At 37.9% G+C, this 23,725-nt stretch overlaps 1 protein-coding gene across 2 annotated transcripts in view; it reads left to right on the top strand.

The window, feature by feature from the left end:
• MED23 (mediator complex subunit 23) overlaps window positions 1-23,725 on the top strand; it is a 56,963-nt gene that overhangs the window by 24,090 nt on the left and 9,148 nt on the right. For both annotated transcript variants that reach the window (XM_060190445.1, XM_060190446.1), the window contains 11 exons: window positions 4,267-4,412; window positions 5,048-5,293; window positions 6,641-6,783; window positions 8,299-8,473; window positions 10,736-10,899; window positions 14,276-14,400; window positions 15,784-15,989; window positions 16,082-16,262; window positions 18,598-18,768; window positions 19,386-19,602; window positions 21,947-22,183. In XM_060190445.1, the coding sequence (XP_060046428.1) occupies window positions 4,267-4,412; window positions 5,048-5,293; window positions 6,641-6,783; window positions 8,299-8,473; window positions 10,736-10,899; window positions 14,276-14,400; window positions 15,784-15,989; window positions 16,082-16,262; window positions 18,598-18,768; window positions 19,386-19,602; window positions 21,947-22,183 (2,011 nt within the window). The remainder of the gene's footprint in view (window positions 1-4,266; window positions 4,413-5,047; window positions 5,294-6,640; window positions 6,784-8,298; window positions 8,474-10,735; window positions 10,900-14,275; window positions 14,401-15,783; window positions 15,990-16,081; window positions 16,263-18,597; window positions 18,769-19,385; window positions 19,603-21,946; window positions 22,184-23,725) is intronic.

Below are 23,725 nucleotides of genomic sequence, written 5' to 3' on the forward strand. Positions count from 1 at the left end.
ATTTTTTTTACAGCTGAGTAATATTCCATTGTGTATATATACCACAACTTGCTCAGGCACTCATCTGTTGTTGAACACCTGGGTTGCTTCCAGGTTTTGGCTATTACAAATTGTGCTGCTAATAACATGTATGTACACAGATCTTTTTTTTTTTTAATTTTTTTTAAAATTTTTTATTTTATTTATTTTTTCCCTTTTGTTGCCCTTGCTGTTTTATTGTTGTAGTTATCATTATTAGTGTTGTTGTTGTTGGATAGGACAGAGAGAAATGGAGAGAGGGAGGGGAAGACAGAGAGGAGGAGAGAAAGATAGACACCTGCAGACCTGCTTCACCGCCTGTGAAGCAACTCCCCTGCAGGTGGGGAGCCGGGGTTCAAACCGGGATCCTTATGCCGGTCTTTGTGCTTTGCGCCACCTGCGCTTAGCCCGCTGTACTACAGCCCGACTCCCGTACACAGATCTTTTTGGATGGATGTGTTGGGTTCCTTAGGATATATCCCCAGGAGAGGAATTGCAGGATCATAGAGTAGGTCCATTTCTAGCCTTCTGCGAGTCCTTCAGACTCTCCACAGAGGTTGTGTGGGCTTACTGCTCTCAATTCTATTCCACTGGTCAGTGTGTCTATTTATGTTCCAGTACCAAACAGTTTTGATGACAATGGCCCTATAATACAATTTGAGATCTGGGAGTGTGATGCCTCCAGTTCTGTTCCTTCTTCTCAAGATTGTTTTGGTAATTCTAGTTCTTTTCTGGTTCCAGATAAACATTTCTAGTAATTGTTCTAGTCTCCAAAAAATGTGGTTGGGATCATGATGGGGATTGCATTAAATCTGTATATGGCTCTGGATAGTATATTCATTTTAATGATGTTAATTCTGCCAACCCATGAACATGGAATATCCAATTCTTTGTGTCTTTTTCAATTTCCTTGAGTAGTGACTCATAATTTTCAGTATACAAGTCTTTCACTTCTTTGGTTAGGTTTATTCCTAGATATTTTATTGTTTTTGTTGCTGTAGTAAAAGGAATTGGTTTCTGGATTTCAACTTCTTCTAACTTAGTGTTTGCATAGAGGAATGCCACTGACTTTTGAATGTTAATTTTGTAGTCTGACACCTTACTGCATTGCCTGATGATTTCCAAAAGCTTCTTGCTGGATTCCTTAGGTTTTTCTATGTATACTGTCATGTCATCTGCAAATAGGGAGAGTTTGACTTCTTCTCTTCCAATCTGTATCCCTTTAATTCTTTGTTCCTGCCTGATTGCTATGGCAAAAACTTCCAACATTATGTTGAATAATAATAATGGTGATAGTGGGCACCCCTGTCTAGTACCTTATCTGAGGGGAAATGCTTCCAGTTTTTCACCATTGAGTATGATGTTGGCTGTAGGTTTGCTATATATAGACTCCACTATCTTTAGGAACTTTCCATCTAATCTTTTTTGTTATGGTTTGATCATAAAGGGATGTTGTATTTTGTCAAAGGCTTTCTCTGCATCTATTGATATGACCATGTGGTTTTTGGTCTTGCTTTTGTTGATGTGGTGGATCACACTTATTGATTTACATATATTAAACCAACCTTGCATGCCTGGGATAAACCCCACTTGGTCATGATGAACAATCTTTTTAATGTACTGCTGTATCCGGTTGGCTAGAATTTTGTTCAATATTTTAGCATCTATATTCACCAGAGATATTGTTCTGTAGTTTTCTTTTTGGTTGTGTCCCTGTCTTCTTTTGGTATCAAAGTGATGTTGGCTTCATAGAAGCTGTCAGGGAGTATTCCAGTGTCTTCAATCTTCTGGAAGACTTTTAAAAGTAGAGGTATTAGTTCTTTTTTGAAGGTTTTGTAGAATTCATTTGTAAAACCATCTGGTCCAGGACTTTTATTATTGGGGAGATTTTTGATAACTGTTTCAATTTCATTAGTTGTGATGGCTTGTTCATGTTATCTAATTCCTCTTTACTTAATTTTGGAAGTCCGTAGGTATTTAGGTTATGCAAAGAGACTCTCACCATCCCACCGCTAGGCCACCGAGGTATAGATCTCCTGAGTCTCCTCATTAGTTCTCTGTTCCCTGGTGTCAGCACAGGGCCTCCTCCCCGCTGCTCCAGAATCTGAGGGCAGTAGCAATGGAGACTCACAGTTGCATTTGGTGAGTCTTAGAGGAGTTCTCTCCTTCCTTCAGCTGTCTTTTTGTTGGTGAAACAGACTGGAGGTGTTGTCTCAACTGGTAAACTGCTGGACTGTTACTAGCCACTTAATCTCTCCCTAGGCTCCTTTCTGTCCATGAGCCACACGTGTCTGCACTCACTGGTGATTTGGTGGTTCCTGAAGTCGTTCTAGTCCAGTCTTGTTGCGGTCCCAGGTGGTCTCCTTTGGTATTCCTGGTTGACCCGGAAGAGGAGAGGAGAGAAACATCAGGAACTCTTGTTCTAGAAACTTCTCTTTGGGGACACTCATGTGGACAGGAGCGTTCAGCTGGCCACCTTGGTGTCTGGTCCATACTGCCTGGTTGTTGAGAGACCTTCTTAGAATGAGGAACCGACTGAGAAAAATCAGATGTATCCAGGGCAAGACAGCCACTGTGATGGCTCTGGGGTCTCAACAAACACAGGACCTTTTTTTTTTTAATCTTTTTGTTTGCTTGTTTGTTTGCCAATTGAGTATGTATAACGTGACTCATAGCCTCTTACAGGAACAATAATTACTTTAAGACTCCAGCTTGCTTTTAAGAGGCCCAGCTTAGCTCATATTCACTCACTCCCCGAAGATGGATGGTTAAGTAGTGAGGCCCCGTCTTTTGAAACCCCTACCTTTTTTTAGTTAGGTCCCAAAATCAGTCACAGGAATTTTAAGACTGTTCATATCAGCAGAACAGTTTGATAAGGGGAACAATTGGGGGGTTAAATCTGCATAGGGTGGTGCCACTTATAAGAAGAGTCTCCTCTAAGTAAGATTGAAGCTCTTTTTTTAAGTTGTATTCTTAAGAGAATCTCAGAGATTTTCTGGCTGCAATGACAGCAAATCATGTACCCCTTCATCCACATTAGATACCAATTGGCAGTGGCCAAGTGCTTTGGTGCCTGGAGTTTTAGTTCCACTGATACCTGTCCATGTTTGGGGAGTTACAGCTCTGCTGGCCATGCAGATTAATTAAGAGATGGGATATACAAGCCTGTGAGCCATGGCATTCTGAAATATCTTTCTTAGACATCCCCTCCCCCCGCCCAAGCTTGTCCTGCACTGTTTGTATTATATAAGATATTTGAATAAAACATATATATGTTGATAATTACCCTTTTTTAACTTTTTATTTATAAAAAGGAAACATTGACTAAACTATTAAGAGGATACAATTTCACACAATTCCCACCACCAGAACTCTGTATTCCATCCCCTCGCCTGATAGCTTTCCTATTCTTTAACCCTCTGGGAGTATGGACCCAAGGTCACTGTGGGATGCAGAAGGTGGAAGGTCTGGCTTCTGTAATTACTTCCCCGCTGAACATGGGTGTCGACAGGTAGATCCATACTCCCAGACTGCCTCTCTCTTTCCCTAGTGGGGAGGAGCTTTGGGGAATTGGAGCTCCAGGACATATTGGTGGGGTTTTCTGTCCAAGGAAGTCTGGTCGGCATCATGCTAGCATCTGGAACCCGGTGATTGAAAAGAGAGTTAACATACAAAGCCGAACAAATTGTTGACCAATCATGGACCTAAAGGCTGGAATAGTGCAGATGAAGAGTTGGGGGGGGGAGGGTCTTTGTTTTGTAGATAGCTAGTAGGCATATTTTAGTTATATTACAAAGGGGCTATGGCTATATTAGTGGGTTTTTTTTTGTTGTTGTTGTTGTTTTGTTTTGTTTTGCCTGAGCCTGAAATCTGATATGCAGGTGGATCCTAATTATTGTCTGGGGAGATGATGTCATGGCTGGCAGAAGGACCAGAAAGCTGGATCAGGGAAGAGAGTAGCTCCCAAATATGGGAAAGGTGTATAAATATTGTTGACTGTAAACCCCATCGATTTGTTGTGATCTGGGGCCCATATTCAGCTTAGGAGCCTATGTGACCTCTGCATCCCTATAGGTTTGACCCACATTCTGTGGTAATGAGTAGGAACGTTCCAAGTGGATTGCTTAATAATCAAAGAACAGTTAGAGTTAAATTATACAGAATAGTTTAAGAATATATATCAGATGTAGATTACTATATGTGTCATTAATTCTTAGAACATACAGCTTATTTTTTTTTTCTCTTTAGTTCATCCCAGTCCCTGACATTAACAAGCCCCAGTCAACTCATGCATTTGCAATGACTTGCATTTGGATTCACCTTAATAGAAAAGCACAAAATGACGACTCCAATCTACAGATCCCAATACCTCATTCCCTAAAACTTCACCATGAGTAAGTTATTGATAGCCTGATGCTTGATTTTTTTTTTTTAATAAACATTGAATTGTAGATCAACATTTACAATTTAGTATTAATGTTAAGCATGGAAAACTCCTTACTTCAGCTGCAGATAAAAATGAGTATTTTTTTAAAAGTGAATATTTAATGTGTACGTTATATTATACCAAAAGAAACTAATCAGTTATAGGCACATGGAAATACATATTCATATTTATAAAGTATACTTTTCAGGTCTCTTTCTGTATTCTAATCTAGTTTCCAAAAGTATGTGAAAATATTTTAAAATTTACATACTTGAGATTCGAACATGATCTCACTGGTATATCTTCAGTCAGTATTGACTGAGCTGTTCTGTGAATATGTTCCCTTCTATCATTTTAAATCTTGTGATAACTTTAAAAATGTGCCCTCTTTAGATAGAGCTGAACTTTTGTCAAGTGTGTTCTTAATAACTTCCAATCTAGAACTAAATCTCTTCAGAGAAACTTAAATTTCTTCTGAAATACCACTTACATTTTTACATTTGTTTTAAGTCAGTATTTAATACAAACGATACATGTAGTAGTTCACTTCCTGGAAACCATTTCATTTTCATAATTTTTGTCTGCTGAAACTTGAAATTTCAGGTTCCTCCAACAGAGTCTGAGAAATAAAAGTTTACAGATGAATGACTATAAGATTGCCTTGCTATGTAATGCATACTCTACAAATTCAGAATGCTTTACGTTACCCATGGGAGCTCTGGTAGAAACTATTTATGGAAATGGAATTATGAGGATACCTCTCCCTGGTACAAGCTGTCTGGCTTCAAGCTCTATTACTCCCTTACCAATGAACCTTCTGGATTCACTGACAGTTCATGCTAAAATGAGGTATGCTTTTTTTTTTTTCTTTTTCCATTTTTTACCAGATCACAAATCATCCCTGGCTTATGGTGGTGCAGGGGATTGAACCTGGAACTTCTGAGCCTCAGACATGAGAATCTCTTTGCGTAACCATTATGCTATATACCTTCGCCTTATGTGCTCTTTTTATTTGATCCCACGTCAGGAAATGTGATGTCAGTATAGTATAGATTGGATTTTGTGATCATGTACACTTATGACCAAGTACATTAAAAATAGTCTGTTATAAAAATGAATATTGACTATAGAGACTGTATCTGTGGATCTCCAGGTAAAGCATGAGGTATGGCACACCCAAGTTCTCTTTCAAACAGTAAGCACTGGCATTGTTACACGTGCTTTAACTACATGAGTGACTTATCTGAGGAAAGCCCTATTAGAACCTACTGCTTGAATCTTAGCAGTGATTAAGTAATTCTGTATGTCACAGTTAATATTATTTCTCAAATGGTGTGTTACATATTTGGACAAATAAATAGTAATGAAAGTAAAATCATTCAGTCATGCTTTTTCTAGTTGTACCCAAATTTTGTTTTGATGTGAACAGAGGAATCTTGGTGTATATTGATAGGCCCATGAAACCCAGAATTGGTCTTCAGTTATGCAGTGCACCACTACCAAGTTCTTGCACAACTCGAATACTTAAAAGTGGAGCAGATTCATTTCTTGTATTAAAGATCAAGTTTAGGGGGCCAGGCTGTGGTGCACCTGGTTGAGCACAGGTGTTAACAATGCTAAATAGCCCAGGTTCAAGCCCCTGGTCCCCACCTGCAAGGGGAAAGCTTCATGAGTGGTGAAGCAGGTCTGCGGGTGTCTCACTTCCTCCCTGTCTCCCCCATCCTCAGTTTCTCTATCCAATAATAAATATAAGAATATTTCTTTAAAAAAAGCAAAAGAACGGTCGAGCAACAGCACAGTGGGTTAAGCACACATGCCCAAAGCGCAAGGACTGGGGTAAGGACCCTGTCGAGCCACGAGCTCCCCACCTGCAGGGGAGTCTCTTCACAAGCGGTGAAGCAGGTCTGCAGGTCTGTCTTCCCCTCTCCGTCTTGCCTCCTCTACTCTCTCTCTATCCTTTTCAACATCAATGGCAACAATAAAAACAAGGGGTAACAAAATGGGGGGAAAATGGCCTCTAGAAGCAGTGGATTCATAGTGCAGGCACCAAGTTCAAGCAATAACACTGGAGGCAAAAAAAAAAAAAGCAAAATGATGCAATATAAAGTTCATGTTTATACAAAGTATATGGAGTAGCTCCTGTACTTGTATATAACATAACATTTTAAAATTTCCATTCCTTTCATTTCTTCCCAGCCTTATTCACAGCATTGCAACCAGAGTAATAAAACTTGCTCACACGAAGTCCAGTTTGGCCTTGGCTCCAGCCCTTGTGGAAACGTATAGCCGTTTACTGGTATATATGGAAATTGAGTCTTTGGGCATCAAAGGATTTATAAGTAAGAGAGGATTTTATGCTTTTTTCTAATATACCAAAGCCATCGACATTAGAAAGATTAACTGCTACTGGGAGTATGGACCGACCAGTCAACGCCCATGTTCAGCGAGGAAGCAATTACAGAAGCTAGACCTTCTACCTTCTGCAACCCTCAATGTCCCTGGGTCCATGCTCCCAGAGGGATAGAGAATGGGAAAGCTATCGGGGGAGGGGGTGGGATATGGAGACTGGGCGGTGGGAATTGTGTGGAGTTGTACCCCTCCTACCCTATGGTTTTGTTAATTAATCCTTTCTTAAATAAAAAAAAAAAAAAAAAAGAATAACTCCTCAGCAAAAAAAAAAGAAAGATTAACTGCTGATGAGGAATCAGATAAATAAATGAATTATGGTGTTTGTCAGATGTTGTCTCATGGAATAAAGCAAAAAAAAAAAAAAAGGATAGAAAGTGAACGTCAGTGGATTGAGTTTTTTCCTTTTACTTTTTAAGTATTGTGTTAGGTGCTTCAGATGCAGTGAGGACAGACCTGGTCCCTGTCCTCATGTAAGAACTCATGTTCCAGTTTGCCCTTTTTTGCTATATGACTTTTTCTGTTTGCCCCAGGGCAACACTGAACACCTACTCTAATTAGTAATAGGGAAATTTTCGTCATGCTGCGGAAGACAGACTACAATTTCTGCTAGTTTCTATGCAGTAAGATTTAGGTCAATTTATAAATATGGCTTAAAAGGTAATTGAGGGGAGTCTGGAGGTAGTGCAGCGGGTTAGGCACAGGTGGTGCAAAGCACAAGGACCAGCATAAGGATCCTAGTTCGAGCCCCTGGCTCCCTACCTGCAGGGGAGTCACTTCACAGGCAGTGAAGCAGGTCTCCAGGTCTTTTTCTCCCCCTCTCTGTCTTCCCCTCCTCTCTCCATTTTTCTGTCCTATCTAACAATGACAACATCAGTAACAACAGTAATATCTACAACAATAAAACAAGGGCAACAAAAGGGAGTAAATAAATATTTTTTTTTTTAAAAAAAAGGTAACAGATTTGAGGAAGGTAATCTTTTCTATTTTAAACATTTCATTTATTTTATTTAATGAGAGTAATTATAGAGACAGACCAGAATAGTACTCAGCTGTGACTCTTGGTGGTGCTGAGGATTGAACTTGGGACCTTGGCTTAACCTGGTGCACCACCACCCAGCCCCCATGTCTAGATTTTTTTTTAAGTTATAGCTAAATTAGAAATTAATGGTTTTTGCTGAGGTGAGTCAGTAGGTAGAACAAATTCCTTGTATGTGTCAGTGCTAGGGTTCCATCCCTGGCACTACATGTGATGGGGTGATGCTCTTTTAAGAATTGCTTTGTCATAAAATAATTTTTAAAATAGCAGTTATGGGAAATAATGAGGTTGGTTTTTTGTGTACATTTGTGATCAAATACACATATTTTACTCAAAGTAACATGTTTCTCCACATCTCTAAGTGCATAGTTTTGAATAATCAGTGTATTACATTGTCTTGTTCCTCAAGGTCAACTTTTGCCGACTGTTTTCAAGTCTCATGCCTGGGGGATCTTGCACACACTTCTTGAGATGTTCAGTTACCGGATGCACCATATTCAGCCTCATTACAGAGTTCAGCTCTTGAGTCATCTTCATACTTTGGCTGCAGTTGCACAAACAAACCAGAATCAGCTCCATCTGTGGTAAGCTCATTGTAAATGATCTTCTTCTTTTTTTTTTTTTTAAGTTTGTTTTTTATTAAGATAGAGACAGAGAGAAATAGTGCATGAGAAGGGGAGAGGGGAAGATAACCTGCAGCATGCTTCTCCAAGTGAAGCTTCTCCCATATAGCTGGGGTAAACTGCCTTTTTTTTTTTTTCTTTATAAAGTGAGACAGTTCTTCAAAAAAAAAATTTTAATCTTTAGTTATTGGATAGAGACATCCAGAGATTGGGGGGGATAGAGAGGGAGAGAGACAGAGAGACACCAGCCCTACTTCACTATTTGCAAAGCTTTCCCCCTGCAGGTGGCCAGGGGCTTGAAACCGGTTCCTTGCACATTGTAACATGTGCTCAACCAGGTGTGCCACCCCCTGGTGTCTGAGACAGTTCTTTTTTGCTTTAAATTCTTTTGTTTATTATTGGATAGGACAGAAATTGAGAGGGAAAAGGAGAGATAGTGAGAGAGAGAGAGACCTGCAACCCTACTTCACCACTTGAGAAGCTTTCCTCCTGCAGGTGTGGACAAGGTACAGGAACCTGGGTCCTTGTACACTGTAGTGTGCATGCTTAACCAGGTGTGCCTGGGCATTAAACTACCTTTTGTTATGATGTTAAGTATTTTGTTGAAACTGGGGAACTTAATCTTTTATTCTAAAATTTGTTTAATTCATTTGTAATAAATTTTTTTCTATTTATGGAGCATCTTTTTTCCAGCATAAGAACCCAAGTTTTTAGACAAAAACTTAATAAGATGGTTGAGTCTTTGGTAGAGAGTAATTCCGAAGCCTTTGCCATAACTCTGTTCTAATTTATCCTTTAGAATACTGAATTTGTATATACTTCCAGTTATGAATAAAGTATGTCATACTGAGTTTGCGCTGAGTGAAAATACTGTTTCAGGCTAAAATTTTTAATTTTTGAAGATTTATATATTCAGGGGATTTTTTAAAATTTCTAACAACAACAAATTACTTTTTATTACTATTTTTAATTTTTTCCTATTTTTCCTTTTTTTTTAATATTCCCTTTTGCTGCCCTTGTTGTTATTGTAGTTATTATTGTTGTTGTTGTTGCTGGATAGGACAGAGAGAAATGAAGAGAGGAGGGGAAGAGGGGGAGAGAAAGACAGACACCTGCAGACCTGCTTCACCGCCTGTGAAGCGACACCCCTGCAGGTGGGGAGCTGGGGGCTCGAACTGGGATCCTTATGCTGGTCCTTGCACTTGGCGCCATATGCGCTTAACCCACTGTGCTACCGCCCAACTCCCTATTTTTCCTTTTTTTAACTTCTACTTATAAAATGGAAATATTGACAAGACCATAGAATAAAAGGGGTACAATTCCCACCACCAGAACTCCGTATCCCATCCCTTGAAAGCTTCCCTATTCTTTATCCCTTTGGGAGTATGGACCCAGGTCATCATGGGATGCAGAAGGTGGAAGGTCTGGCTTCTGTAATTGCTTCCCTGCTGAATATGGGCATTGACAGATCCATACATACTCCCAGCCTGTCTCTCTCTTTCCCTTGTGGGCCAGCAGGGATCTGGGGAGGTAGGCCTCCGGAACACATTGGTGGGGTTTTCTGCCCAGGGAAGTCAGGTTGGCACCATGTTAGCATCTGGAACCTGGTGGCTGAAAAAGAGTTAAGATATAATGCAGAACAAATTGTTGAACCTAAAGGCAAATATGTTGCAAATGAAGATTTGAGGTCTCCATCTGGAAAAAGCTAGTAGGTCTATTTTAGGTATATTCCATGGGGCCCATGACTTAACTAGTTTTTGCCTGAGTATGACAGCTCACATGCAGGTGGACCCAAGGTATTGTCTGGGAAGAAGGTGTCATAGTTGGAAGTTTTTTTTTTTAAATTTTAATTAGCCTGGTTTTAAATTTAATTTCATATTTCTAAAATTTTTTAGAATGGATTTGTTGTAATCTATCAATCATATGACAAAACATATAGAAAATGACCCATCACTCAGTCTTACTAACATAAACTTTTCTCCTGTTCAATTTTTTTATGAACTGTCATATTCTAGACATAATTAAATCTTCCTCTGTATATATCTCAATTCCAATTTCCAGAGGTAAACAAGCCAGACAGATTTTGATGTTTATCATTCTCATGCATGTTTTTATACTTTTTAGTATATGCATGTACATCAGTCTTGCTTTGCTTGTTTTAAAATTACTAAATTTTATAACTGAATTTTTTTTCATGTTTCTTTTTGTTCTCCCACCTTTCAGTGTTGAAAGCACTGCTCTCAGGCTTATAACAGCATTAGGTAGCTCAGAGGTACAGCCACAGTTTACACGCTTCCTTAGTGATCCCAAAACAGTGCTATCAGCTGAATCTGAAGAACTGAACCGAGCCTTGATTTTGACGTTAGCTAGAGCAACTCACGTGACAGGTACAGTGAATATGCACCCACCCCCCAAATCAGATTAATTTAACTGTGCTGTTCTTATGGATATTAAGAGAATAACATGTTGAAAACTTACTTTTCACCTGTTCAAAAAAAAAAGCAGGTATATGATGTCTTCACTATTTCAGCTATTAATGCACTACTTCAATGAAGTTGAACGTCAGTTTTCAGTGATTTTTCTCTAATTCTCAATTGCCAGGTAGTACTCCACTGGGTATATGTGCCATAACTTTAATCATCTGTTGAACATTTAGATTGCTTCCATATTTTGACTACTGTGAAAAATGCAGCCATGAACAGGGGGGTGCTTCTGTCCCTTTGAATTAGTGTTTTCATGTCTTTTGGGTAAATGCCTAAGAGTGGTACTATTGCCAGATCATTAAGTATGTCCACTTTATTTGTTTAAGAATTCTCCATACTGTTCTCCATAATTGTTGCACAGTTTGCATTCCCACCAGCAGTGTAACAGAGTTCCATTTTCCACATGCTTGCCAACACATTTCTTATTTTGTTGATATGTAGGCAGTTCTCACCAGTGAGAGGTAGAATCTCAGTGTGGTTTTAATTTGCATTTCCCTAATGATGAGTGGAGTGTTCCCTCATATGTCTATGGGTCATGTTTATCCTTCAGAAAACAACTCACATATTTTTGCTTACTTTTTTATTGGATTTTTTCTTTTTTGAAGAATATTTTTTTTAAATTATTTATTGTATAGAGACAAGATGAGAGGGTAGAAGGAAAGGGAGAGAGAGAGACACTAGCAGCACTGTTTTACCACTTGTGAAGCTGCCCCCCTACAGGTGGGGACTAGTGGCTTAAACGCTGGTCTTTGTGTATTGTAATATATTTGTTCAACTGGGACACCACTACCTGGCCCCTATTGTGTTTCCTACCTTCCTTCCTTCCTTCCTTTTCCTCTCTTTTTTCTTTTCTCTTTCTCTTTTTTTTTTTTTGTTTCTTTTTGTTGAGTAGTATGAGTTTTTTATAGATGTTTGATATCAAAATATCAACTCCAGTTGCTGGGTTGCCTGTTTATCCCTATAGAATTTACTTTTGATGTGTAGAAATTTTTTAACTTGATGTAGTCCTGTTTAATCTTGTTTTAGTTTCACTTGTTCATCAGGTTGAGCCTCCAAATATATCTTTAATATGGAGGCTCTCAAATGTTTTACTGATATGTTCTATTTATTTATAGTCTCAGGTCTAATATGCAGGTCTTAGATCCATTTTCTATTAATTTTCATGTTTTTTATTAGTATTTTTTTTAAACAACTTTACACATTTTTAAGGGCATAACTTCACATTCATTCTTAGTGTGTGTAAGTCACTGTTCTGTGCCTCCCACCCTTCAGTTTTCACAGAGTCCAAGAGACTTTTTTTTTTTTTTTTTTTTTTTGCAAGTTCAAGTTTTTGCTCTTTGTATTTCTACATATGAGTGAAACTATCTGGAAGTTGTCCTTTACCTTGTTACTTACTTTTCTTTAAGTTGTGGTAATTAAGTAGTTAAGTTTTGGTACTAGGACTGTTTTATCCTCTTAAGAAAAATAATTGACATTCACAAAGATTTTCTGTTTATATTATCTGTGTATATTTTCTGTTTATATTTCTGTTTATATCCATATTTATTAGATATTAAAATAGACTAGTTTATTCCCTAACTAGCAAGTTAGTTATTACTTGCGTACATAAATTATATACTTTTTGAAAAACACACCGTCTCTTCTCTAAAACAAACTTTTCATGAGGTGTTACTGTTTTATATTTTTGCATGTCCCTATAATGTCTGTTATAAAGATTGCTGAATTTTCTTACTTGCTTTTGCATTTAATGTGCTAAAATACGCTATTTCAGTTGAAGCAAGGAAAATATAACCTCAAACAAATGGGAACTTTGTGAGTTAATTATGAATATTCTTTGATATTCTAAAACTGGATAGTTTCTTTTTTTCAGTGTTTTTACTGAGCTTTTTTTTTTTTATTACTGACTTAATATTTATTTACAAAATTATAAGACAACAAGGATATAATTCCACAACTTTCCCACCACCAGAATTCTGTGTCCCCACTTCCTCCATTGGAAACTGCATTAGTTTTCCTAAGATCACAGATATGGTTTGACTATTGTTTCTATAACTCTCTATCTATATTTGTATACATTTGCCCATTTGTTTTCTTTGATCCTGCCTTCTCTTCCTTTCTAAGATACACCTACTACTTCTGTGTCCTTTTTATACTCTCCCTCCGCCTTCTCTCTCTGATGGAGCTGGAGTTCAGAGTCCTCTGGTCATCTTTCCCTTACATTTACCCCTATGGGAGTATGGACCCAAATTCTTTATGGGATGCAGAAGGTGGAAGGTCTGGCTTCTGTAATTGTTTCTCCACTAGACTTGGATATTGGCAGGTCGATACATACCCCCAGCCTGTTTCTATCTTTCCATAGTGGAGTGATAGTTTCGTAAAGGTTGTACTGTGTAATTAAAAAATCATATCAGTGAGCTTACTGACTACCTAATTCTCTAATGTTATTACTTTATTATCTATATAGATAGATAGATTTTTTTTTCTACCTCCAGGCTTATTGCTGGGGCTCAGTGTCTGCACCATGAATCCACTGCTCCTGGAGGCCATTTTTTCCACTTTTTGTTGCCCTTGTTGTTGTAGATGTTGTTCGTTGTTGGATAGGACAGAGAGAAATGGAGAGGGGAGAGGAAGACAGAGGGGGGAGAGAAAGGTAGACACCTGCAGACCTGCTTCACCACTTGTGAAGTGACTCCCTTGCAGGTGGAGAGCGGGGGGCTCGAACTGGGATATCCTTACACTGTTCCTTGGGCTTTGTGCCACCTGCACTTAACCTACTGCTCTACTGCCCAACCCCCACTTTATAAATCTATGTTGTGTATCAGATGAAGTTTTAATTTTGTTATATTTATTCATTTTCCCTTTTATTGCCCTTGTTGTTTTTATTGTTGTAGTTATTATTGTTCATGCTGATGTTGTCATTGTTGGATAGGACAGAGAGAAATGGAGAGAGGAGGGGAGACAGAGACACCTTATGGCTTAGTTATTTTTTTAATACTTCATCAAGGCTGTTTATGAGTAAAATGGTCTTTTTCTCCTTAACTCTACATCTAGGTCATTTTTTTCCCCAAATATCCATTGGTCATTAGTTGTCTTCATATTTACTCATGTAATAATTCACATAATTTGTAAATTAATTTAAAAATTGAGACCATAAATCTGTCTACAACTAGTTATGTGTGACTGGAAATTTTGGTGGTTTATACATTTGTGAACTTTGTATATCGTTTAGGAGCTATAGATTTAACCACTATCTGGATGACATCTCTTTGTTTATATTTAGATTTTTTTACAGGCTCTGACTCAATTCAGGGAACTTGGTGTAAAGACATACTTCAGACCATCATGAGTTTTACTCCTCATAATTGGGCTTCTCACACTCTTAGCTGTTTTCCAGGCCCTCTGCAGGTAATTTGGTCCTAAGTTGGACACTGAGTATGTATTACCTCATTCTTCCTATTTATAGTGTTATTCCAGACAGTTTTGGTGTAATCTGAGAAAAATTAGTTTTTGTTTACTTTAATGATCTCTCCAGTTAATTCCAAAGTCTCAGAGGTTCTTTGTCAATCCTGGCTCTGGATATGTTAAAAGTTAATTAATATGTTTTTCATCTTAATTAACCTGAAGTAATTCTTTCTCATAAAACTGAAGTTGGGAAAGTATAATTTATTGTAGTGTCACAGACTTAATATATATTTTTAAGTCATACAGAAAGAAACATTAATTTGACTATAATGTAGGGAAAGAAAGACTTCATTTGTCTTATACTTTAAAAAATATATATAAACATAGTGAGCATCTCTTTTTCTGTAACTAGAGGGTTACAGCAATAGTTTGTAGATTTATCTGAATCACTTGAAAAGCTGTTAGTTGTGGATTTTTTGGAATACAGACTTTCTGATTCACAATATCTGTGCTGGGATTTGAGAGTTTGTAATTATTACATGTCCCAAATGATACTGATATTTTCAGATCTGAGGATTGCACTAGGAACTGTTAGGGTAAAGAGTGGACTTGCCTTTTTGAGATATTGTTGCTAAAATATGTAACTATGTATGTGTGCATTTTCATTTTCTTTTTTCAAAGAGGAGTAGAAGCATTGGCAGATGACTGAAGTTTTGAGTTTGGGCTTGCATGAGATTTTTAGGTTTCAAGAATTTTTTTTTATTCTTTATCTATTTGATAGAGACAGCCATAAATTGAGAGGAATGAGGATATATGTGTGTGTGTATATATATATATATATATATAGAGAGAGAGAGAGAGAGAGAGAGAGACAGAGACAGAGAGACAGGGAGCTACCTGGAACACTGCTTCACCACTCATGAAGCTGTCCCCCTGCAGGTAGAGACTGGGGGCTTGAACCTGGGTCCTTGTGTATTATAACATGTACATTCAACCAGGTGTGCCACCAACCGCACCCCAAATTTCTTTTTTTTTAAGACAAATCTAGGGAAAAAAATCATAGATCTAATCTAGGAAAGCCTACATATTTTCATACATAGAATTTCAGGCCTTAATTACTAAATTGATTCACTCAGAATTTTAACTTGGGGCACAAGTCTAGAAATTTTTTTTTATTATTATTATTTTTTATTTTACCAGAGCTCTGCTCAGTTCTGGTTTATGGTGGTGCAGGGGATTAAACCTGGGGCTTTAGAGTCTCAGGCATGAGAGTCTCTTTGCATAACCATTATGCTATCTACCCCTGCCCGAAATGTTTTAACTTTATAGCTAGTGTTTTTTTTTTTTACTGCAGCCTTTGAAATAAACTTCTAGTCTTTCTTCTAGGCATTCTTCAAACAAAATAATGTACCTCAGGAAAGCCGCTTTAATCTGAAAAAAAATGTAGAGGAGGAGTATAGGAAGTGGAAATCAATGACCATTGAAAATGATATCATTACGCACTTTTCTACGCAAGGCTCTCCTCCTCTCTTCCTGTGTCTTCTCTGGAAAATGCTCTTAGAAACAGATCACATTAATCAGATTGGATATAGGTAAGCCAACAAAACTTAGATCTACATTTCACTTGACTAGACTTTTGTCCATACAGTAACAAAAGTTTGCTTTTTTACTTTCTACTTTCCAGAGTATTGGAAAGAATTGGAGCAAGAGCATTGGTAGCCCATGTGAGAACATTTGCAGATTTCCTGGTATATGAGTTCTCAACTTCAGCTGGAGGTCAGCAACTCAACAAATGCATTGAAATTCTTAATGACATGGTATGGAAGTATAACATTGTTACATTGGACAGATTGATTCTCTGCCTGGTATGTATACACTTACTTATTTTTTTCTCTTCCTCATAAACTGTCTTACCCCTGCACCCACTCTATTTGATGGAGGGTGTACTATTTTCTAATAATAAAAAAAAAACCCTTAACTCTAGTTTTTAATATTTTTATTTTACTTATTATTGGATAGAGACAGCCAGAAATTGAGAGGAGAGGGAGAGATAGAGGTGAAGGAAGCGATAGAAAGGCACAGACCCGCTTCACCACTTTTGAAGCTTTCCCCTTGGCAGGTGGGGACCAGGGACTTTAACCTGGGTCCTTGCACACTGTAATGTGAGTGGTTAACCAGGTTCCCCACCACCTGGCCCCTTAACTCTTTTTTGATAAATTGTCTGTTTTCACACACATGTGCCTGTGCATACACACATACACAAAATACACTTACACAAGATCAAGTTTCTATACTGTCATTCTCTTTTGGATCAAGGTATATGAATATTGGATCAACTTTATTCCTTCTAAAATTTTTAATGTGTGAGAATCTAATGCTTTATCCACTGTGCTGCCTCCTGAATCACAAAATTTTTAATGAATTTATACTATAACCAAGCATTGAGTCTAGGACCATACCACCCTGAATACACCTGGTCTCATCTGATCATAGAAGTTAAGGAGGGTCAGTCCTGGTCAATACTTAGATGGGACACCAAGCATTTCTATCATTTGCTTATGGAACAGTTTCTTCTTTTCTAATACTTTTATTTAGTTATTATTGGATAGAGACAGAGAGAAATTAAGATGGGAAGGGGACATAGAGAGGGAGAGAGACAGAGAGACACCTGCAGCCCTGCTTCACCACTCATGAAGCTTTCCACCTGCAGGTGGGGCCCAGGGGCTTGAACTTGGGTCCTTGCGCACTGTAATATGTGTGCTTAGCCAGGTACACCACATCTGGCCCTAAGATTTTCCAATTTAATTCACTCATTCAGTAAAAAATGTATTGAATAGCTGTCATGTTTGTTACATAAGAAGCATAAGATAACTAAGACAGACATTGCCTTGACGTAATGCTACTCTGCAAATGCAAGCAGTTAGACTGAGTTGATTCTCAAAGGCTTCCACTAGACATAGGAGATAGTAACAAGTGACTGCGTGACAGAGTGCTAAAATAACCGTTGTCCGGTAGTTCGGCAGTGCAGCGCTTCTCATAACTACCCAGTATCCTCTAATTTTCTTACTGTGTATTTTTATTTATTGGATAGAGACAGCCAGAAATCGAGTGGAGTGGGGGTGATAGAGAGGGAGAGAGACAGAGAGACACCTGCAGCCCTGCTTCACCGCTTACAAAGCTTTCCCCCAACAGGTGGGGACCTGAGGTTTGAACCCAGGTCCTTACACATTTTAACATTTGTGCTTAACCAGATGTGCTACCACCGAGCCCCCTCCCATTTGTTTTTTCTAACTTTGATGTCTAATCAGATTTTATGTAAAGATTGTACTAGGCTGGAAAACATTTTTTACGAACATCTCTTACAAAATATTTTCGTTTATCGGGTAGAGACAGGAACTGATAATTGAAGGTGGAGGTAGGGAGAGAGAAAGGGAGATAACAGTACCACTGTTTGACCTCTCTTGAAGCTCCCCACCCTACTATGTCACCCCTCCCCCCCCCCCACTGGTGCATGACAATTTGTGTAATCAACTAGATGCACCACCATCACCCAGCCCTGGGGGGGGGGTGTGTTTTTAATACTAAAGTGGTCATGTTGTGATTTCTAAGTTAGCTAACATTAACCTTTTAGTTGTAGAGTATAGACATAAATGTGGTCATCAGTTGGTGGGGGAGATAAGTCTATAAAACAGTAAAATTAAGGGATATGATGGCAGTACAGAAAAATATTGCCAGGGAATGACTCTAGGTCACATTTATCTGCATGATTGATCTGAAGGGTGGGTTAATTGCAAGAATGAAGATGAACATGCAGAGAGAAAGAATGACAAGAGCCAGAAATAAAGGGTCAGATATGTTTGTGGAACACTAAATTATTGACTTGGGGTAGAGTAGATACACAAGAATTTTTTTTAAAATCTTTATTTATATGATAGAGACAGCCAGAAATTGAGAGGAAGGGGGAGATAGAGCAAGAAGGGGGTAGAGAGACATCTGCAGCACTACTTCACCACTTGTGAAACTTTTCCCCCTGCAAGTGGGGACCAGGAGCTCGAACTTGGTGCACTCAACCAGATGCGCCATCACCCGCCCCCCCCACAAGAAAATTCTAATAAGAGTGAGATTTTACTGCCTTACACTTTAGACCATCAAGTGATGACTTTGCACTTCCTCATATAATTTTTATGTTGTTTTCCGAAGGCCATGCGTAGCCATGAAGGAAATGAAGCACAGGTTTGCTACTTCATAATTCAGTTGCTATTACTCAAACCAAATGACTTCAGAAATCGAGTGAGTGACTTTGTGAAGGAAAATTCCCCAGAACACTGGCTACAGAATGACTGGCACACCAAGCACATGAATTATCACAAGGTACTTTTTCTAATTAGTGCTTTAGTTCATTTTTTTCTGCAGATATATTCGCTTATTCAGTCTGGGCCGTCAAAAAAACAAGCTTAAGGATTTTTATTCTCTTGTGTCCTGGTGCAATAGTGCAAATTCTTCTTTTTTTTTTTTTAAAGACTTTTCTGCCTGAGGATATTTATTTATTTATTTATTCCCTTTTGTTGCCCTTGTTATTTTATTGTTGTAGTTATTATTGTTGTCATTGCTGCATAGGACAGAAAGAAATGGAGAGAGGAGGGGAAGACAGAGGGGGAGAGAAAGATAGACACCTGCAGACCTGCTTCACCACTTGTGAAGCGACTCTTCTGCAGGTGGGGAGCCAGGGGCTCAAACCAGGATCCTTACATGGGTCCTTGCGCTTCGCACCACCTGTGCTTAACCCACTGCGCTACCACCCAACTCCCAGTTAATTCTTTTTTAAGCCATACTTAGATATTTGACTAACTGCTTGACTTTCTAGTTCTTCTATTTCTCCTAGTCTGTAAAGTAATAAATTAGCTTTCTCAAGTTTCTAAGTAATCATTAATGTTAATAGTAAATTGAAATTGCCAATTTAAACATTTACAATTTTTTCACCTCTACAGAAATATCCAGAGAAACTTTATTTTGAGGGCCTCGCAGAGCAGGTTGATCCTCCTGTACAGATTCAGTCCCCTTACCTCCCCATCTATTTTGGAAATGTGTGCCTCCGATTTCTTCCAGTATTTGATATTGTAATCCATAGATTTTTGGAGTTGAATCCAGTATCTAAGTCACTGGAAACTCTGCTGGATCATCTAGGAGGCTTATATAAGTTTCATGGTGAGTTGTTTTTTTTTTCCAAAAATTTTATTTCATCTAATAGTGCTCTTTACACAAGAGTATTGGTAATAGTGCTTCTGAACACTTTATTTCAGTTTTCATTTAAAATGAGATTGTTTTAAAGGTAACTGCTTTGAGATGTTGCCATGACATAAAATAGATGACATAAAATTAGAAATAGGTTGATAATAGTAAACATATTAAGTGGTAAAAATTAAATTGATTGCAAGAGTAACCCTATTTTATATAGAGTGTGATTAATTGCCAGATGAGAAAAGAAAGAGAGAAATATGCGTTTAGAATTGGAGCTCCTATTACCTAAGTGGATTTTGGTGACCCTAGGTGGGCTGAACTGTGTTGCATAAGATTTATATATAAAGGCAGAAAGAGGGAGAATAATAGAAGTAATTCTTTGTGGAATTTTATTTTCTGAATTTTTTTATTTTACCAGAGCACCATTCACCTCTGGCTTATGGTAGTGTGGATTGAACCTGGGATGTTGGAGCCTTGGGTCTTTTTATACAATCATTATGCTATCTCCTGCCTTTCTATGGAAAATTATATAGAGTTATTTAAAACAAGACATTTGGAAAACAGTTGCCTCAGTGGGGAAAAGTTAGAACTTATGTATGTACCTGGTGTCATATCATTTAAAAACCAAGTTAGAAATTAGGATTTTATAACCTGCCAATCATCAAGATTTAACTAGCAATTATTGAATAAGGTCATGGCATTAAAAACTTTTACTTTGGAAAAATAAATCCAGTTGTAGTTGGTAGTTTTAGAAGAAGGAAGTCATTTCAGAGATTCGTGTCAAAATTTGGGGTGAAGTCTGGGAGATAGTTGACTGACTAGAACTCACACTTTAGCATACATGAAAGGCCAGTTGTGAGCCCAAACCCTCCATGGGAGGATCATGTACAGGGAAAGAGGCTTCACAAAAGGTGAAATGGTGTTGTGGTATTTCTCCTTCCCTCTCCCTCTCCCTCACCTTCTCCTTCTCTGACATTGAGATGAAAAATAAGAGATGCCATTGAGTTTGTTTTTTTTTCCTCCTGAAAAAGCCTCATTAGTGTCTAAGCAAGTACTGAAGCATTGGAAATGAGAAAGAAGGGATGTATAGTCAAGAAAGAAAACTATCAGCTAGTTTGAGGGATGCTATTTGAAAGACAGATATCAGAAACAAGTCGAAAGTTGTTCCTCTATCATGGTAACTGGAGAATGGCAGAGCCAGTGACAAAGTGTGAGTGTCCAGGAGCAGCACAATGGGGTCAAGGTATTTCTGGAGAGTATTTCTTAGTCCTTAAAATGAGTTTCCCTAAAACCAAAGTCTAAATCACATTTTGGCATTGCAGATAGATATGAAGTTTAAGTGAGAATTCTTTAAAAAAAAAAAGTTTGTATTAGGTGCTCATGGTATGTAGGAAGAAATGATCTACTCAGTGTCACCCCTGCCCATAGTTCACTAGTTTCTTTCCTTGTAAGCAGCCACTGTTACCAGTGTCTTGTGTGCCCTTCCTTAGATAATCTGGGTTATTCTTTGTTTGTTTTTCACAAATTCACATGTATCTTATTTTTCTACTTCTATAGTGGTACTGTGTAATCATTTTGTATCAATATATAAAAATACTTACATATACCATGATTTCCTTAACCAGTTCCCTGTTTTTCTGACAGTAGTGTGTTTCTAACCTTTTGCTGATGTAAACTGAGCAGAAATTGTATTTCTTGATTCTGTGTCATTTTTAATCATTTTTTATTTGTACTTTTTTTTTATTCTTACCAAAACACTGCTCAGCTCTGGCTTTTGGTGCTGTGGGAGATTGAACTTGGGACTTTGGAGCTTCAGACATGAAAGTCTTTTTATCTGATCATTATGCTGTACCCCCATCTTTATGATATGCTGTATTATAAATTTCATAGAGCTAACTGAATCTCACAAAATTATTTGTATTCATATATACTTACAATGCTCGTTTGACCACCAAGGTTATAACTAAAGCTCAGTGCCTACAGTGGCTTGACCTGGGGTCCTTGCACATGGTAGTGAACCACCATCTAGCCCTAAACCTGTGCCACTTTTACAGGATAAATATTAAGAGGTGAAAAAATAAATTAGAAGGTGAAATCTCTAGCTCAGAGTTTGACAGATACTTTTAGTACAAACTGTGGATATTTAAAACTACTTTGTCCTAAAATAAAAATGCTCATTGTATGTAATTGTCCAATATCAAACATGATTTCTTACTCTTCTGAGTTTTTTCAGAAATCTTAGAACTAAAAGATCAGTTTTTTCACAGATAATTGTTGTGATCTTTTTTTTTCTTCTTCTTCTTCTTGGAAGATCGCCCTGTGACTTATTTGTACAATACACTGCACTATTATGAAATGCAACTAAGAGAACGTGATTTTCTCAAACGTAAGCTTGTCCATGCAATTATTGGCTCACTGAAGGATAATCGGCCACAGGGTTGGTGTCTAAGTGACACTTACTTAAAGTGCGCTATGAATGCAAGAGAAGATAATCCTTGGATCCCAGAGGACTCCTATTACTGCAGATTGATCGGCCGACTAGTAGATAATATCCTTTCTATATTACTCCTGTATACTCTTTTAAAAATCATAGTGTATCTATTTGTGAGAACATGCTTTGCTTTCACAGTAATGTTTTTACATATGCTAAAACTAGGTTTTGTTTTTAAAGCTTGTTTTCATTTTCATTTCAGTAAAGATGTTGAAATCTTAAATTAGTACCACCTTGCAAAGCAGACTAAAAATTACTCAATTACAGTATTTACATATATTTAAAAGACATATTTGGAGATTTGTTACTGAGAAAAAAATCCTATTCCTAAATAAATATATTATGTACTATATTACAGATTTCTGTTTGCTGCTAGCTAAAGAATATATAATCTTCTTCTGAGTCCTTGACTACTTTAGAAAAGACTGAAATTAATAAGATATAAAGCGTATTTTCCCTTTTTTCCTTTTTGGTGAAGAAGCCATTAAACTATTTCTAGTTCTTTTTTTTGTCTCCAGGGGTTATCACCCTGCTGACACTACGAATCCACTACTGGAGGCCATTTTTTTCCATTTTATTGGATAAGACAGAGAGAAATTGAGAGAGGAGGGGAAGATGAAGAACAAGAGAGAAAGACAGGACACCTGCAGACCTGCTTCACCTCTTGTCAAGTGACCCCTCTGCAGGTGGGGAACTGGGAGCTTGAACCAGGATTCTTGCATAGGGTCCTTGCACTTTGTACTATGTGTGATTAACCTAGTGCACTACTGCCTCCTCCCCCCCAACTATTTTTATTTCTTTATTTAACTTATTCTAAAAAATTTTAATTATTATTATTTATTTTGGATAAAGACAAAGAGAAATTGAGAGAAAGAAAATGATAGAGAGGGAGAGACCCCTGAAGCCTTGCTTCCCCGGTGCAGATGGGGTGAGTGGAAGTGTGAAGGGGCATCAACCTAGGTCTTTGCACGTGGTAAGGGGCATGCTTTATCAGTATACCACCACCCAGTCCCTTATTTAAATTTTATGTTTAAGTTAATAGCAAACGTTATTTAATGTCTGTACACTAAGTTGCTATTTATCAGAACTATTTTTATCTAAATGAAGAAATGGATTGATGAATCCCAGAGATACCTTAATAGCATTTGCAACTATCATAATACCGTGGTTATAAAAACTTGGGAAACCAACATATGGTTGCTGTCAGTATGTTTCAGTTATATCAAGCTTACTTGTATATGGTTTATATCTTAGCCTTGGTGACAGTTCATTTCTTGGTGGGGAGAGGTTCATAAACAGATTGAGCAGTCATCAAATGAAATATTTTCATGAGGGCCGGGTTGTAGCACACCTGGTTGAGTGCTCACATCACAATATGCAAGGACCCAGGTTCAAGCCCCTGGTCCTCACCTGCAGGGGGAAGCTTTGCAAGTGGTAAAGCAGTGTTGCAGGTGTCTCTGTCTCTGTCTCTCTCCCTCTCTATCACCCCCTTCCCTCTTGATTTCTGGCTGTCTCTATCCAATAAATAAATACAGATAATCATAAAAATTAAAAAGAATTAAGAAGTTAAAAAGTTATTTACATGTGAAACACTTTGAA

Source organism: Erinaceus europaeus, chromosome 4 (genome assembly GCF_950295315.1).
Source record: "Erinaceus europaeus chromosome 4, mEriEur2.1, whole genome shotgun sequence".
Taxonomy (NCBI): domain Eukaryota; kingdom Metazoa; phylum Chordata; class Mammalia; order Eulipotyphla; family Erinaceidae; genus Erinaceus; species Erinaceus europaeus.